Source organism: Psittacula echo (genome assembly GCF_963264785.1).
Source record: "Psittacula echo genome assembly, chromosome: 1".
NCBI lineage: Eukaryota > Metazoa > Chordata > Aves > Psittaciformes > Psittacidae > Psittacula > Psittacula echo.
Genome location: NC_137735.1, coordinates 36,266,004 through 36,284,750, shown reverse-complemented (window position 1 = coordinate 36,284,750; position 18,747 = coordinate 36,266,004). Strand labels below are relative to the sequence as shown.

The 18,747-nt window shown below is 38.5% G+C and overlaps 1 protein-coding gene across 7 annotated transcripts in view; it reads left to right on the top strand.

The window, feature by feature from the left end:
• The window catches only part of TENM3 (teneurin transmembrane protein 3), a gene marked incomplete at both ends in the record, with an annotated part of 327,594 nt that extends 309,349 nt beyond the window's left edge, over positions 1-18,245 (top strand). For all 7 annotated transcript variants that reach the window (XM_080639194.1, XM_080639193.1, XM_080639192.1 and 4 more), the window contains 6 exons: positions 2,680-2,855; positions 3,423-3,658; positions 8,433-8,729; positions 9,915-11,526; positions 14,136-14,266; positions 17,490-18,245. In XM_080639194.1, the coding sequence (XP_080495320.1) occupies positions 2,680-2,855; positions 3,423-3,658; positions 8,433-8,729; positions 9,915-11,526; positions 14,136-14,266; positions 17,490-18,245 (3,208 nt within the window). The remainder of the gene's footprint in view (positions 1-2,679; positions 2,856-3,422; positions 3,659-8,432; positions 8,730-9,914; positions 11,527-14,135; positions 14,267-17,489) is intronic.
• Positions 18,246-18,747: the final 502 nt, after the last annotated feature.

The window sequence follows — 18,747 nt, the reverse complement described above, 5'->3', positions numbered from 1 at the left end:
AATGCAAGGATATTTGAATGTAGTAAGAAAAATGGCAAAGGAATGCCCAAAGGTATGAGTGATGTTGCTGTGTTGAGCATTGATAAGACTTTGATTGTAAGTAAAAAGATAGCAAGTATAAGTATAGTATTGAATGTGCTGTGAACAAAATGAAGGACACACATTGCAATCTGTCGTAAAACAGAATATGTAGTAAATTGTAGAAAAACCTATTTGCTTTCTTTCTTTTTGTTCCTGGCTATAAAAGGGTGAGAAATCACATCTCAGTCACATTGTCTTCCTGCACTAGGGCGCCTGAACCAAGGAATCATGACTTTTAAGATTCTTTCAGCTTTAAAGTCATGTTTTTAAGAACATGAATGTGTAGCATGATTTTTTGCTGATCTTTGAACTCTCCCCCCACTGGAATAATATTAGCCGCTTATCTCAGGCTCATGATGTGCTTTCATGTATTTGTGAAAGAAGAGACCAGTTCAGGAACTGTGGGCACAGAGTCAAAAAATAATAATGTGGAAGCAAGAATGCATAAAACAAGAATAGTGATGTTCAGTGCTGCATACTGCAGTGAAGCCGCACACTGTACTGAATACTACTCATGTGTAGCATTTTCTGATTCAGTTGGTATAATCAGAAATATGGTAATTTATTTCTCACAAATACTGCAATTCAAAGGGTGAAAAGGTCTTCCTGTGGGGAAATCTTACTTTCCGCGGCTTTAGTAAGCATTGTTTGAAATGAAGACCAGCACTTGGCTACTGGAATCAAAGGACGCAAGTAATTCCCAACAACATAATTTGATGCCATTTTCAAACATAAAGCATAAAATAGAAAAGGACGCTAATTGGACAATACACGTTACCCTGGGAGTTTAAAGGGAAGCTGTGCATGAAAATAAAACAAGTTTATTCAACTGAGGAATGAGACTGAAGGTCATTAATAGGCTAGCAGTCACAGTCATGCAAAAGGAATGTTGGTATGTTTGTTTTGGTCTCCCACATAAATGCAGTATCTCAGCTTGCCAAGTCCCGTATGTGAAAAAAAGAGCCAAAATTAGGGCTAGAAACACACTGGAAGAAACCCCATTATCTTGAAATGTACTTAACTTCAAAAAATAAGTAAGTTTTCCCACTTGATTTCCCTGGCTTGCAGTAGGGTTTAACATTCTTTTCTTTTTCCTGTTGCTAAGTGAAAGTCTTACATAAACAAAGGAAATCAACTGTGTTAAAAGGATGGAAATGACTGTATGCAAAAAGCTGTCAAATCTACAGAGTAAGCAAACTGGAAAAAAAACATTTCTTAACCTAATCCTTTCAGTTACAGCAAGGCTGTGTCTGACTCATGCTGTTCAGAGAAAGTTAGTGTGTTGCGGGTTAAAATTGTTTGGCATTAATTCTCTCAATTTAAGAAAAGGAGTTTCTGTAGCCTCAGTGATATGCTTGGGGCTTTTTTATTTGTTAGTTTGTTGCGGGTTTTTTGTGTTTCTTTCCCAGAAGGAGCAATTTTGGTGATAATTGTAAGCATGAAATGTCTAGCACACTGTGAAGACCTGCAGGGTCACGTTCTAGTTACTTTAAGAGACTAAAGCTTCCTTCAGCTTCCCGCTACGTGGTTACGGGAGAGTGATGAAAAACTCCTGAGAGCAAACAGTTCATACGTGGGCCTGGAATCACCCTTTGGACACTTGTTTCTCTCCGCTGCAGGTACAGGCAGGCTATGCTTCTATACCAGCAGCCTCAGCTGAACACCTAGGCTGACAAATTGAGGCTGTAGTACTGGAAGAGCTGATCTTAAAGGCAGTTTTCTGACCTGAAGCTCACATAATGCTTTACCTCTCTATACTGTGACCACAGCGAATGTTTGGATGTGAGCACGATCTCGGGTCTTGTATCAATGGAGTATACCTAACACAGCATAGGAAAAGACATCATTTAGATATCATAGGTCTACTTTAATTACAGAAATTGTATTTGCTTATTCATATTAAGTGGATATATATAGCTGTTGGTTTAAAGCAATGTCAGTAGAGCCAGAAAAATAAGCATCTTGTGCATGTCTTAGGTCACAGTTCTGAAACTGATCCATAGGGAAGTGATATATGGTAGCTGTTCTGATTTCTAGCTACAAGCAGCTTAAGTAGATTAAATAATACCCGAGATTCTTTCTCTTAATAATACAAGGGATGTGAAGCACTCGGGAACAGGAGGACAGGTGGTCTGCAAAATCATTGAATAGGAAAGACCCAAGAGACATTCTTCCTCAGATATCCTTTTTATGAAAAATTTTGAGGATTCCTACAGTAACAGCAAAATCTAGTCCAATAACAGGGAGTCAGTACAGAATGCTACAGAATTTAGCACCAATAAATATGCTCCCGTTGAAACGGTGAATTAGATGTGCAGCAGGATCTGGTCACACTTCAAAGAATAATATGCAGAGCTGAAGATCCATCTGTTTGCTCTTGCTATCACCATTGAGGCTCCTATATGTTAAGCAGCCTTTTGACTACTTCAAAGTACATTTGAAGTCTTCGCTGTGCGTATCCCATGCACAAAAAAGCAAATGTGCCTTACCAGTATGAGTAGCTGGTATTTTTGTTCATTTATTTTACTTGTAAATAGAAACAATTTGTTCCTGCTATGGATCATTTCTGGACTTTTTCTTTTTTTTTTTTTTTTTAAGCTATGATAGTGAGGGCCGTCTCACAAACGTTACATTCCCAACTGGAGTTGTCACTAACCTTCACGGGGAAATGGAAAGGGCCATTACAGTGGACATTGAGTCATCCAGCAGAGAGGAAGATGTCAGCATCACTTCCAACTTATCATCAATTGATTCTTTCTATACAATGGTTCAAGGTACTGTAAACAAAAGGGATTTCTGGAAAGGAGAAAGAAATGGATTGAAAGGGGAAAAGGTACAGAAATAGCACGAGGTGAGATTTTAGCTTGAAAATAGCATGTGGCATCCCAGCAGCAACATCCTTGAAAAAGTCAGTAGTCATAACCTTGGCTGACATGGTTTAGTGTGAGGTGTCCCTGCCCATGGCAGGGGGTTTGGAACTTGATGATCTTAAGGTCCTTTTCAGCCCTAACTATTCTATGATTCTATGATAGTATGCTTAGGATTAGGCAAAAAATACCTACCGAAATAGCAGAAAATATGTTTTTTGCCAGTTCCAAGAACATACTCTGAGGGTGGGACTTTTTTTAAATGTTTAAGTGACTTTAAAGATGGATCCCAAAGGCATTTGTGCTCTCACGTGATATAGATATCCTTACCAATCTCACCCTGGGTATTTATTACCATTGGGTCAGTTACGTGAAGTCAAGCTGTTACATGAACATATTTCCTAAAGTGTGCAGGATAAAGGCAAGCTCTGAACCCATGTAAGTAACCTGTGCCTCTCTTTTTTGCCTTTCCAGATCAGTTAAGGAATAGCTACCAGATTGGTTACGATGGCTCACTGAGAATCCTGTACGCCAGCGGCCTGGACTCACACTATCAGACAGAGCCGCACGTGTTGGCTGGCACCGCCAATCCAACAGTGGCAAAGAGAAACATGACCCTCCCAGGAGAAAATGGACAGAACCTGGTGGAGTGGCGATTCCGGAAGGAGCAAGCCCAGGGAAAAGTCAATGTGTTCGGCCGAAAGCTCCGGGTAAGCATGCAAGCATATAAGATATCTGTTGCATTCTCATTAAGTGAGAGGAAATTTAAACACATTCCTGTAGGTATTGCCATCCAACAACCACAGAATATTTACTGTAGACAAGCTTATTGTAGAGCAGGAAGCACTTGAATTTATTACTTCATTTATTGGCTGATTTTCCTTATTAATCGCTCTTTTCTGTGGACTTTGGACTGTTGGTTTTAGCCTAAAAAACCTTGGAATTAATCAGAATGAAAGAACAATTTTCTGCTTTCCTTCACTATTTTTGTTTCTGGTACTGAATTCACACATCTGACTTTGAATCTTGTTTTAAATTATTCTACCTTAAGTTAGCACAGCCCTAATACTTACTGTAGGAAAGGTATAACTGTGTGTGCATGGGTATGGCATATTCCTATAACATATGTCTTTACCATTTTGTTGGCATTTCTTCTTCATATGTAGTTAATAAAATACAAGTAGGAAGCAAACTATGATTTATGACAGCCATTTGGTAAAGACAACATAGATTAAGCATTTGAAATTGGGTTGCCAGGAAACCATTTCAAGACCATATCAGAGGTCTGACTTACTCTTAGAACTGAACTCAGTTCTTTAAAATAAGGTCTAGGCAGTATATCAAATGAAGGTAATTTTAGACCACTTGACATCTTAGAGGTATCATGCCATTTTAAATCTTAAAATATTTTGTATCGTCATGTGGGATGAGAAAGGAGGGAATGCTCTCACGCACCTTATATTCCTCTCTATCACTAGTTCTGCAAGAAGAACGGATGTTTTAAGGAGGAAGAATGACTGTGCACAGTAGCTGCTGGTTCATAGGCACGTCATAATACAGTAGGATAATACACCTGCCAATTCATTTGTGAAAGAAGCCCAAGAGAAAATAAAATAACCATACGAATGGCATTTGCTTTGGCAGTAAAACAAATCACCATGAGTCCAGTTCTCAAAAGTGAAGAAAAATTTTGGCATTCAAGTGCAGAGGAGGTAAAATAAATGTCACAGGCAACCTGGAAGACTTAACAGGAAAAAAGGCACAGCAGAGAGAAGGAAAGATTTAATAAGATGGAGGGGATAGTGAGAGATTATAGATTAGGATAAAATAGTAGTAATTAAAAGTATATATACAAATAAGAAAAGTAGGGCATGTGGAGAATATGAGCTAACAAGAGAAAAATGCCTCCAAGGAGAAGTAAAGAAAGAAACTTGTCAGTAAAGAAAAAAAAAAAAAGGAAGCTGCTTTGAGATTGATTTATATGGGAAGATATTACAGAAATGTCACTTGGGGGTGGGAAGGGATGTAGGAAAATAGGAAAAGAAAACAACAAAAAGAAGAACATTAACAACTTGGGGAGCTTATCATTTGCATCTACAGATACGTCAATAACATTTTGCTGCAAAGAAGACAAATGTAGACAAAAATGTGGCAAAATGTATTGCCAGTAAATGTACTCATATATATGACCCTTTCACTGCATTTTATGTTTATATAGTATCTAAAATAACCAAGTACACTCTCAGGTACTGTCTTGGTTTTCTATCTTGTATTAGTTCTACCCACTATTAGCAGTCTTTATGAAGAAATTAATTAGGAATTATGTCACCCTCCCTTAACTCAACAATCATATCAATCTTACTTTGTTCAGACTTGTATCTTAATTGTTCAATAAGCTAGTTTTGTCCCTGGACCTGTACATTTGGTGTGTAGGCTGGCCTTTGGCAGAAGTCCTGACAGTCCTGTATGTGAAAGAGCCTTTTGTATTGAGACCAGACAGACCTTCATTCACAAGGATCTCAAATAAAGGAATTGGTATAAGCTCTGTCTCAAGGGATGCATCCAGAGTAGGCAGGTAAGATACAAAAGGGAGCTCACAGGAAGAGTTTGCTCTGCCTCCTCCTGAGACCTGACATGCTCCAAGCTCTTCAAAGGTCCCCAGTTTTCATATTACCTCTTGAATCAATCTGTAAGGCACAGCAATAGATTCCTGCTTTTAATGGGGGATCACAGTCAGATTTCATGCTTCTCACTGGAAAGAAAAACAGGAATTAAAACAAAGCGGGATAGTTGAACACCTAAATTACTGAAATACATTGATCATGACAGTCTGTAGGGACTGTCAAGAGACTCAGTTTTGTGCCGCTAATTGAAAATTTCCTGAATTACTATCTGTATTGTAATGAAACCCAGAGGTTTCAAATATATTCGGAGCATGGCTGTCTTAGACACAATAAAACATTCAAGTTTGCTGTAAAAGCATTTTGGTAGCAGAGCCATTGTTAAGAAGTGCTTCAGTAGAAGGCAGTACTTTAGCTGACATATGTTATTCCAGCCCCATACTGTCCAAAGAAGCTGTATCACCAAATCTTGTTGCTATTATAATTGCCATCTGCATTACAAGATTATGCGAGCACAGCCAAAATTTCACCAAAAGATCACATATCTGAATGCAAGAGCTCTGTCAGCAGAGTCTGGCTGGAGAAAGAGGCATTTCCTTTCTTTCCCCTGTATCCTGCCCTTACACAGACCAGACAGATGGAAAGTGAGAAGGCAAGGGATGTTATTATCCCATTTAGCAGATACAGCAGTGAGACAGCCAGATTAAGTACTTTGCTGCAATTTACACCGGAAAGATGCGCTTAGCCAAGAAATTAACCACAATTGCTTGGACATCTGCCTTAACCATAAAACCACCCTTTCCTCTTTGCCAATTCAGAAATCAGAAGTGCCCATTCTCACTTCAGTGTCTAAGCATGAGAGGTAGACAAGAAAATTAATAAGTATCATAATTAAATGTAAAATAATGAAGGCAAGATGGAGAGAAAGGGAGGAGAAAAAATCAGGGAAGCAAAACAGGCAGGGAGACAGAGAGATGAGTGCAGGCATGTGTGGGAGAGGCTGAGAAATAAAAGCTGGAGATAAGCAAGATTTAAGAGTGAATTTAGGCAAATGAGCAAATATTAGATGTTGGAAAAATTAAACAAAAACTACCTAAAAATGAAGAAGTCCAAGAAAATGACAATAAGGAAGTGAATGGGAATGCTTCATAGTTAAGTTTAACCTACATCTAGAATCAGTCTTGTCACATTAATTTTTCAAAGTATATTTAACATTTGATGGCTCATTAAATAGGTAGAGTAGCTATTCTGCATCTGCTAGACTTTGTGTTCCTTACTTAGATGATTTACATGAAAATTTGACTTTTGTTCCTAAATTGATAGTGGAGATTTTTGTCATGCCAGTGATTTCACTGTAAAAAAGAGAAAGGTAATGTAGATAGACAGACAGATACAAGCAATACTGAGCATTTGTAATTTCCCATATTTGCCTACAACACATCACCAGCACTTTAATATGGTTTATGCCAATAATAAAGAATCTAATTTACATTGATATTTTAGAAGCTTATCAGCCTTAGTGTGTAAGTAGCAACAACCATGATACATGGATTTTTGAACATGCAGCCCTGACAAATGCAAAAATCCTCCAGCCATTTCTTTGGTCAGGATATCTGTTGTCTTGTTCTTTTCTGGATGTTATTTAGGTGTCTTTCTTCATCTCTTTATAATGTATGCATCAAGTACTTGAAAAAGAATTTTTAAAAAAATCCTAATACAGATACCTGTATGTTTGTTTGTCCTATATGTTAGCAAAATACAGTGATGAAAAATCTTCAGGACTAGTGTTTCACTCCCAGCTGGAGTAACTTTTAAAAGACACAGCAGATACAGAGATGGTTTACAGATGAACAAAGAAATTCTTTAGTGTGAGAATGCTGAAAACCAATTCAATGCAGGTGGGGGAAACAGTGAAGTGCAAAGATACCAATGTGGGAAAAGTAAACCAGACATTTTCCTTTCACAAATACAAAAATGACAGCTGATTCAATGAAACTGAAAGCATATTTAGAACACTAAAAGGATGTAGGATTTCAGTGTAAAAGCATTACATAGAAACCACTATCCATCGCTGTCGTTTACATATATAAATAATACAGTTTTCAACATAAATGTATCTAGGCTAAGGTTCAATTTCAAATCAAAATAGTTATACATTTCAGAGCATTTATAACTGCTTTTCAGTGGTTCAGTAGTCTTCCAGTCATTTATGACTTTAAGTGGTCAGTTAAATAGGCAGAAGACATAATCCTCTACTAAGGATTTCAGCCACCTAAATATATTGCAGCAGTGGATGATATACTGAATTAAACTACCATTTGATCCAGAAGGGGAAAGCCTGTGTTCTAAAAACTAGTTAATCTTAATTTGAAGATTTAACATGCTTTTGAAGATCTTAATTTTGTATTTACTGTTTTGAAAAATACTTGCTGTGGAAGATTAGGATTCCATCTTTTTAGAGTGAATGTTATGAACTGGACAAGTGGTTGCTGGGAATGTTTTGACAATAATTTGCTATATGTACTTCAGACTGCCTACAAAAGAAGTATTTTGTTCACTGAAATGGCCCCATTTATTACAGAAGGTTTTGGTGCACATCTTTCAGTGTTTCCTTAACAGTTTGAGTAAATATCAAGAAAGAACACATTGCAACAGATTCAGACTCTTCATATAATGAGACCTTCTAAAGTAGATGGTAATACAGTGCCTTACAGTTATATCAAGCAGTTGCTAAAATAATTTACGCACACAGCAAATCAATCACTGTAAATTGTATTTAAAGAATAGCTAGCTTTGTGGGAATAATAGGTGGCTAGGGTTTGAACAGCATGATTTATTGTGTCATTTTGTTTACTTTAAAAAGGTTAATGGCAGAAACCTCCTTTCAGTTGACTTTGATCGAACCACAAAGACAGAAAAGATCTACGATGACCACCGTAAATTTCTGCTGAGGATTGCCTACGACACGTCAGGGCACCCCACTCTGTGGCTACCAAGCAGCAAGCTGATGGCTGTCAATGTTACCTATTCATCCACAGGTCAAATAGGCAGCATACAGCGAGGGACGACTAGTGAAAAAATAGAGTATGATGGACAGGGAAGGATAGTGTCTAGAGTGTTTGCTGATGGGAAAACTTGGAGTTACACATATCTGGAAAAGGTAAAGAACACTCAGATTTTAAAAAATGCTTCTGATGTGCTGAAACTCTGCAGCAGTATACAAAGCAAAAATAGGTAGTAGAAGTACATTTCAATTACTCCAAGTATCAACATGTGATTCCTAGGGGAATGTTTCACAAAATAGATATGTAATCACACTGTAGCTAATTGCTAGGAATTGATGTGGTTTTAAATTATTCAGGCCACCAACTAACAAGAAGCATCTGTATTTACCTTTTATCTTAACACTTTAAATAATGTACAGAGACTAGATCTCTGCAATGCACTCAGTTGAAAATAATTTGTTTGTAAATTCTTCAGTTGGTTTTTTTTCCCTACCAAGAAACGGTTTTGTGTCTAAATAGTTACAGCTGTCAATTTGTATTTGCTATATGTTGTAGTATCAAAATAAAAGGCAGAAGATTAGAAATCTTCATTATATATAATCTCTGAATGGTATCTTTCCCTCTAGAAATATTTGTGAAAATCCCCCTTGTGAGATCTCACACCTGCTATGCAAAAAGAGAATTCATTTCTTTCTGGGGTTAAATATATTTCTATTGAAGCCATTGCTCAGAAAATACTATTTACTAGTCACTGCAGACATAATTTAATCAAGACCTAGGATACATAATAGCCACACATCAGAAAAATGTCAGAATAATTCCAAATAGCTCATTTTGATGTGAATAATCAAACAATTGTTTTGCCTATGTCTTAAAAGCTTACAGAACAAGAAGACAGTATTCAAGGATCTCTGGCTATTCAAATTCTTCAAAATGATCTCTAATTGTAGGGAAGAGTTTGTATCTCCCATATGTTGTTCTCCTCATGAGTTAATGGCTCTAAGACAGTTTTACTTCTTCCCATATTAAACATGACTTATCTGAATCCATTGACAATCTGCTGTTTAGCTGTGAGTGCTTGATAAAAGAGTGATACAGTCATAACAAGTAGCAAATTATGAATGTGGAACTACTAATTACAGAACCCCTTACAATTAAGCATCCAAGTAAATTAGGCAGGGAGACGTTAACAACATGTAAGGTCAAGGATAACTCAATTAAAGAGGAGATAATTTTCTTAAGTGGGAATGCCACATTTTTGTGAAGAAATAGTATCGGTGTATGTGTGGGTGGGTGCTCCACCATTTGTCACATGGTAAAAATCTGTTCTTCATTTTCAGTCAATGGTTCTTCTGCTTCATAGCCAACGGCAGTATATCTTCGAATATGATTTGTTGGATCGGCTTTCTGCTGTCACCATGCCCAGTGTTGCTCGTCATACCATGCAGACTATCCGCTCCATTGGCTATTACCGGAATATATACAACCCCCCAGAAAGTAATGCTTCTGTTATAATGGACTACAATGAAGAAGGGCAGCTCCTTCAAACTGCTTTCCTGGGGACAAGCCGAAGAGTATTATTCAAGTACAGACGGCAGACCAAGCTCTCAGAAATTTTATATGATAGTACAAGAGTTAGTTTTACTTATGACGAGACAGCAGGAGTCCTGAAAACAGTAAACCTCCAAAGCGATGGTTTTATCTGCACCATTAGATACAGGCAAATTGGCCCATTGATTGACAGACAGATTTTCCGCTTTAGTGAAGACGGAATGGTAAATGCCCGATTTGACTACAGCTATGACAATAGCTTCAGAGTGACTAGCATGCAGGGTGTCATCAATGAAACCCCATTGCCTATTGATCTCTACCAGTTTGATGATATCTCTGGCAAAGTTGAACAATTTGGAAAATTCGGAGTTATATATTATGATATTAACCAGATAATTTCAACAGCTGTAATGACCTACACAAAACACTTTGATGCACATGGCCGCATCAAGGAAATTCAGTATGAAATATTTCGGTCATTAATGTATTGGATTACAATTCAGTATGATAACATGGGACGAGTGACAAAAAGAGAAATTAAGATCGGGCCATTTGCCAACACCACAAAATATGCTTACGAATATGACGTAGATGGTCAGCTGCAGACAGTATATCTGAACGAAAAAATAATGTGGCGATACAACTATGACCTGAATGGCAACCTCCACTTGCTCAACCCCAGTAGCAGTGCTCGTTTGACGCCACTTCGCTATGACCTGAGAGACAGAATAACTCGACTAGGTGATGTTCAGTACCGATTAGATGAAGATGGATTTCTGCGTCAGAGGGGTACTGAAATCTTTGAATACAGTTCAAAGGGCCTTCTTACTCGAGTTTACAGCAAAGGCAGTGGATGGACGGTAATTTACCGTTACGATGGACTTGGACGACGAGTTTCCACTAAAACTAGCCTTGGACAGCATCTCCAGTTTTTTTACGCTGACCTTACTTACCCAACCAGGATAACTCATGTTTATAACCACTCAAGTTCTGAAATCACATCTCTCTATTATGATCTGCAAGGACACCTTTTTGCCATGGAAATTAGCAGTGGAGACGAGTTTTACATTGCATCAGACAACACGGGGACACCACTGGCTGTTTTCAGTAGCAATGGTCTCATGCTTAAACAAATTCAATACACTGCCTATGGAGAGATCTATTTTGACTCTAACCTTGACTTCCAGCTGGTAATCGGATTCCATGGAGGCTTATACGACCCACTGACCAAGCTAGTCCACTTCGGAGAAAGAGATTATGACATACTGGCAGGCCGGTGGACAACACCTGATATTGAAATCTGGAAGAGAATTGGGAAGGATCCAGCGCCTTTTAATTTGTACATGTTTAGAAATAACAACCCAGCCAGCAAAATACATGATGTGAAGGATTATATCACAGGTAAAAGAAGGTTACTTAATTGCAGCTTAGGGGTGCTGGACCTATAGACATCCAGTTTATATTGGAATCACGATTTTGGTACCTAAGTATATCCTACTTAGAAAAGTTCTTTATGATGAAACATTAAGCACTTCACTTAAAAATGAGAATTATTAAAGCAGACACACTTATCAGGAACTGTGACATAACAAATGGGTGATCTTGAAAATATCTCATCTAGCTTTGGACATTGATTTAGGTACCTGCATAGCGGATTAAGATCCACAGGCAATCATTAGCTTTCAGGGTAACTAAACCTAAACCTTTTGCCCTACATAGTCTTTACCATGCTTTAATATTAGATTCTTGAACTGAAAAGATAAATTAGAGCATCTCAGTATACAGAGAGGTTGGGTTTTCCAAAGTACATTTTGGAGTACCAATGGAACACATCTCTTCCTTTCCCACTTACTGAACTGTAACACACAGTGCCTCAGCTAGAGATCTCAGGGCATTAGGAAAGAGGAGCCCTAGGTTGCCTTCCAGTACTGCTATGCATTACCCAGTGCTCTTAGAATGAAAAAATAAAATAAAATAAGACTCCTTGAGCAAGTACAGGAGTAAGAACCGCTCAAGACTGTTCATGAGAATCTCCTTACATGAGAATTAGACTCAGGCTTCTTCATAGCTGTGGGCTACTGAGCAGTAAAAGGTGCATATTCATGGACCAAAAAGACCAGACAAGAGGGAGTGAGACTGTGAGAGGTCTTTCTGTGACCAGTTTAACTCATCAAGGCAGAATATTCTCACTGGCAGTTGGTTAATATCTACCAGGGTAGGTTTTTGCAAGGCTACTAATGTAAATTGGCTTAGAAAGAGAAGTCCAATAAGCTTCAGCAGGACCAGCACAAAGTAATGAGTACATAGCCAGAAGCAGGGAAGGAAGCACAGCATATAAGAAAAAAGAATGTGAATTTCTCTGTGAAATGTGAATGTTAGCAACAAAAAGCTGCTAACATGCCATTTCTTGTATAACTGAGTTCTTATAGAACCTATATGCTTTTTGTGGGTCTAGAGTTCCATTATTCTACATACAAAAAAAATGACTGCACGTCACCAAAATTTTCTGAAAAATGCCTAACTTGCATTTGAATTTTTGTATTTGAACAGATATGAATAATCCTAAGTATTTTATATAGGCAGTGCTGGACTACAAGAGGGGCTCAGCACCACTTACTTATGAGACTACCACTCAGAAAAGCATCCTGGGAATCAAATGGGTTTGCATTAATTTAACAAACAGCAGCTATTAACAGGGTTGCTAATAGGCTGCCTGGGAGCAAGATAATAACAGACCGTTGGCTCTGTCCTCTTTCAGCAGCATGTGCTTAGGGGATGCAGTTACAATCAGATTCTTTGTGGCATTGAAAATTATGCACTTAGTTCAAAAATTGCCCTCAAAATACAGTTTCAGTTCTTAACATCTTTGGTGTATGGATTGCATAGACACACTGCTCATATAAGGCCGTTACAATTAGTAATTTCACTGGCTGGTAGTTTTAGATGCAGAGCCTCATAAGGCATATAATTTATCTGGAAAGGTTAACATAATTTTAATGTAGATACTTTTAATTTTTGTAATATTTGAAAAAATGTAATATTTGTATATTGTAATATTTGTATTGTGTATTGTATATTGTGTATTGTAATATTGTAATATTTGTAGTAATTGTAATATTTGAAAAAATGTAGTTCCTTCTTCCCCTAATTTGGGGTTTTCTTTAGTGGAAACTATTAGACTTGGTAAGGAGCACTCTGACAACTTCTGCTAAGCTTTGTATTTGGACTGGGTAGAAAGACAGAAACAAGGCAGAGCACCTATTTTTGCCCAACAATTGTTAACTAATTAATTGTTGGCATCCATAATCTATATATTCTTAACAGAACATAAAAGGTATAAATAATGTTATCTAATGCTAATTTAGTATCCTGTCTGCTTACTGATGCAGCTATAATACATTTCATTAGCTTTTAATTTCATCAGTCCATCTTCATCTCAAAAAGGGGGAGATTTCTCTTGAACCAACACAAAATACCTACCAAATCATTTAAAAGGTAATTGACCATTTTGGTGTTATTTCAGGGGTAGTTTGAAGACATTACAGTAACACATACATAAGAAAAGGACAGGATGTGCTCTGCAGTACTGTTTTGCTTTGTTTTAAACTATTGATGATGAAGGTGGAACGTAAAGCGTGTTCAGCCTGACCATGAAATCTCAATTAGTTTAGGCTACCTGAGAAGGAAATCTCACCTTAATTGTGCTCCTATAGTTGTTCTGAAAGTCACTGAGGCCTTCAAAATCACTGAAGCCTGCGATATCTTTCAAACAAGCATAGTGCAACTCTTACATAGAATAGAAGTTTTCTTCCATTTTTTTTTATTGGCTTGCTATTCTAGCTGTAGCACAAATCTGAATCCATACGTATCAAAATGACGATTGTTGAATAACTTTCATGTTATAGAAGGAAATCAAGTATGCCGAAAGCTATTCCATGTAAAAATAGCATAATTGCAAAATACAGAACAATGATAATATTTTTCTCTCTTGTTTAATAATTCTCTTTCAGATGTTAACAGCTGGCTGGTGACATTTGGTTTCCATCTGCACAATGCCATTCCTGGTTTCCCCGTTCCGAAATTTGATTTAACTGAACCTTCTTATGAACTTGTGAAGAGCCAGCAATGGGAAGACATACCAGTAAGAAACAAAACTAAACATACAAATGGAACAGGACAGAACGTGCCCTTCTATTCAGATCTTAACTAGGCATGGATAATCCTGACAGTGTTACTTGCTAAGTTAAATCTGAACAGGGCTTTTCAAAAACCTCTAATTTTTATTTACTTTTTGTAGGAATTAGAGATGGTGTTTTTTCTTACAGATTTGCTAAGTTAGATACCATTTTAAATAAGCTTTTGTTTTCTTTCAGCAATAATAAAAATGCGTAAAAAAAACAATCAATGGAAAGAAGTTTAAGGCCCTTTAAAGTTTCATAGCAGAAACTACAGAGATTTGATTTGTACTAGCACACTGCCTGAAGGCAGAAACTGAACACTGTAGTAAAAAATAGACTGGGAAATAAACAGAACAGGTGATATAAATTATACATACAGGCACCACTACAATTTTACTTCTCTTTAATATTAACCATGTTTTATATGTAAAGATAAAATGTTGAAAATGAAATTACCTGAGGTAAAACCCATTATATTACATAAAACCAAAACTCCTGGTGCTCATGAAGTTCTTTGGGAGGAAAAAATGAACTTCAGTCCCTAAAACATGCTCCAGTTCTAAACGATGTAAGAAATAAATGTGGAAAATCTAAATCTGTTATTTAAGAAAATCATATTTACAAATCAAACTCACTCAAAGATCAAAGATCTGTGCTCTCAAAACTACAGTTCTCAGTTAAGAAGAAGGTGTTAAGAGGCAATAAAATGGGTAATCCCTTAAAGTGACACGCTAGATATATATATATATATTTGTTTCAATAGCCAGGGATGAGTAATTGGGTTTGAGTAACAGACTTGAGTAACAGGGAAATACCTTAGAGCATAGCATGTGATTAGTGTCTCCCATGAGTGGTAGAAGCAATGGAGGAGGAGCATTGCAAGTACTCCAGGCAAGGTCGTTGTATCAGGAGACAAGAGACCTGTCATCAGGCATGGCTGTGAAGAACAATCAGAGGTTGTTTATTTAGACCTTAAAGGCTAAAGAATGCAGTTATCCACTAACACCAGCAAGAAAGAGGTGCACCAGGAAGAGAACCAGTATGGTCAAAGAGATAAGAGCAGACAGCTAGTTTTCAAAAATCTTCAGAGAGGAGTTCAACAACATGAGGAGAGCCAGGGACTTGTGACATGACAGGAAAAGAGAGAAGTGGGAGCAAAACGGAAAGATTCAAAATTCTCAGGTAGGAAGAAGCCGTGACTATGATATTCACTGTTGAAGAAGGAAGTGCAAGCAGGAGCCAGAAGTAAACACACAAGCCATTTAGTATTTTGAGACATTCTGGAGTGAGCGAGCGTTACGGAGCTCTGAGAGTTTGCTCCAGAACTCTGAGGATACATGTTAAAAATAAGCAAACTTTTCATTATGAAGTTGCTATAGCATCTCACTGCTCTCACTGATGAGCATGCTGTCTAGAATGTATTTTGTGCTCAGTAGTTTTCATGTAGGATTTCCAACAGCTGAAATCCATACTTGTTAATAATGCAGACAGGAATCTGCCAGATTCAGGAAGAGTTGAGAGTCCAAGTCAATTCATAATTCCATCAGGAACTGTCCCCTCCAGAAAGCTGCCCTCATGGCAGAGCAAAGAAGCCTCTGCAAACCTTTTGGCAGGCTCTGATTAGCAGCAAGACCGAATTAAGGTTGTAGGAGTCTGTTAATGACTCCTGCTTGGACTCCCACCCAGAAATTTGGGGAAACTAAACAGCCTTTTGTCTCATTTGCCAGCAGTGAATCAAATGGGTTAAACAGGATTTTGCTGAAGGGAGAAGGGGGTCAATTGGAAGATAAACTGTATCATCTACAGAAACTAAGTACTCCTTTTCAAAAGTGCAGCCAAAGCTATTTAAATCTTTCTGTTTCCTGCTGAGACAACTGCTAGGGCAGCTGTCTGCTCCCCACCTCCGTCAATACTAGCTCATTCACAGCTTGTAGCTGTTAAGACCCAGGGTTAGACAGATAAGATGTGCCTGTTCTGCGCAGCTGTAAAGCCTCATCCCAACCACAGCTGAACCCATAATGTGAGCTGCCCTGCGATCTAGCCGTGCTAGCTGACCATTCCTGCTAGTTGCTCCTGCTCTTCTAGCTGTTCTGTCTAACCACAGCAGTTAAGATGGCAGGTCCCATTCTCCAGCTATCCTCTCTCTTTACCAAGACTGCATCTGACAGACGGGGCTACATACAGCTCTCAACAGTCAAAATAAACTTCTTTAACAGATTCTCCTATCCTAGCTTTTCCATCTTGTGCTTTTGCACCTCACAATTGCACCTCTTATTTCCTCCCCTTTATAACACACCTTTTCAACAGGAACAACCCAGATACAGTAAAACATGAAATACCAAGCAAGCATATTTTAGACTTGCCCCTTGCCTTTGCTAGTTGTCAACAAAGCATTCTGCTGTATTCAGAACTGCACCCATCTGAAGTTCTTGGGGGAGAAAAGCTGCTCATCTCTTTCAGGCAGCATACTGATACTTGAAGCGAAATGTAAGTTCACATAACTGAATTGGCCACAGCCCTTTCACAAATCCCCTTTTATCTGTTTCTGCATTTGAAGAAAGGGCATCTCTACAGTAAAAGAAAGAGAAGGAAGCAAATGGTACAGAGCAGTGAGGTAGAGATTATTATTACAGTTTGATTCCCCTCCTTCCTGTTGTAGCTTAAGGGGTTATGAGAGCCTCCCCGCAGTTTGGTCTCAGACTGCAGCTACCCAAGAGACTCTTATCTCCTGATGCAGCATAAAAAAAGGCTTGTTTGTATGCTGAAGTGCAGCTTTGTGACCTGCAAAAATCTCCTCAATTTGGATGGACTCATGGCAGACAGGAATCATAGTCGAACAAGCTCAGAGGATGAGATGACACTGTATTGTAGTAAGATAGCTCATACCCATGGTAAGTATTAGTATTGCAAAGGTCTGTCTTATGCATCCCAGGAAGTAGCCCCTGAAGTTAAATCTTAATTTTGTGCATGTTCTCGGGGAGACAAAGAGAAAAAGCACTGAGCATTATCAAACAAAATAGTCATGTAACTCAGCAGAACAAGCAGTATGTAGATTTAATTAACTCCCTGGCACTGTCAGTTGTGGCACATCCTGTTGTCGTCCACAGGCAGCACACCAAGAAAGTTTGGCTGGCATCTAGAGGGCTACAGATGGCTTGTAAAACTTCTGTCTGTTCTTGTTTACAGCCAATTTCTGGAGTGCAACAACAAGTGGCGAGACAAGCAAAGGCCTTCCTTTCCCTGGGAAAGATGGCAGAAGTGCAGGTCAGCAGACGGAAATTCAGTGGAGAGAAGTCATGGCTGTGGTTTGCTACAGTGAAGTCTCTGATTGGGAAAGGGGTGATGCTTGCTGTCAATCAAGGCAAAGTGCAAACAAACGTGCTCAACATTGCAAATGAGGACTGCATAAAAGTGGCAGCTGTTTTGAACAACGCCTACTACCTAGAAAACTTGCATTTCACCATTGAGGGAAAGGACACGCACTATTTTATCAAGACCACCTCCCCTGAGAGTGACCTTGGGACACTGAGGCTGACAAGTGGGCGGAAGGCCCTGGAGAATGGCATCAACGTCACTGTTTCCCAGTCCACCACTGTGGTAAATGGCAGGACTCGTAGGTTTGCTGATGTTGAGATGCAATATGGTGCTCTAGCACTTCACGTCCGCTATGGCATGACACTTGATGAGGAAAAGGCCCGAATACTGGAGCAAGCCAGGCAAAGAGCTCTTTCCAGTGCCTGGGCCAGAGAACAACAGAGAGTAAGAGATGGAGAGGAAGGTGCCAGGTTGTGGACAGAAGGAGAAAAGAGGCAGTTGCTTAGTGCTGGAAAGGTACAAGGATACGATGGGTACTATGTACTCTCCGTGGAGCAATATCCAGAATTAGCAGACAGCGCTAACAATATACAGTTCCTCAGACAAAGTGAGATAGGAAAGAGGTAACACACTGGCTTAGCTCAGGCTGCCAAAGAGACTGTGTACCAGTGTCTTCTAAAAAGGAGACCAAACTGTTTTGCTGCATTACTACTTGAGCCTAAGCTTACATCTTTGCTCAGATTTTTTCTGTAGCACAATCCGAACAGACTCTGTAACGAAAAGAGCGCCTTCCAGAAGAATGATACTGCTAATGACAAAACTTTTTTGTTTTTCTCAATGACCTTAAAGGTGATCTGCTTTAAAGAATATGTTTACATATGCATATCGCTGCACTCAAGTTGGACTGAAAAGTATTAAAGAAAAAAGAAGAAAAGAAAAAGGCCTACAGATTTTGCAACGGCTGTCTGTTCCTTTGAGGCACTGTATTTACTTAAGATACAGACCCATACAGTGTTTCTAAATATTACTGAATTGTTGACCTTTGCTTACCAGAAGTAGTCTCTCTTTCTCTTTTTCTCTCTCTTTCTCACTGCATAGGATGTGGTATATATCTGTTAATTTTAAAACG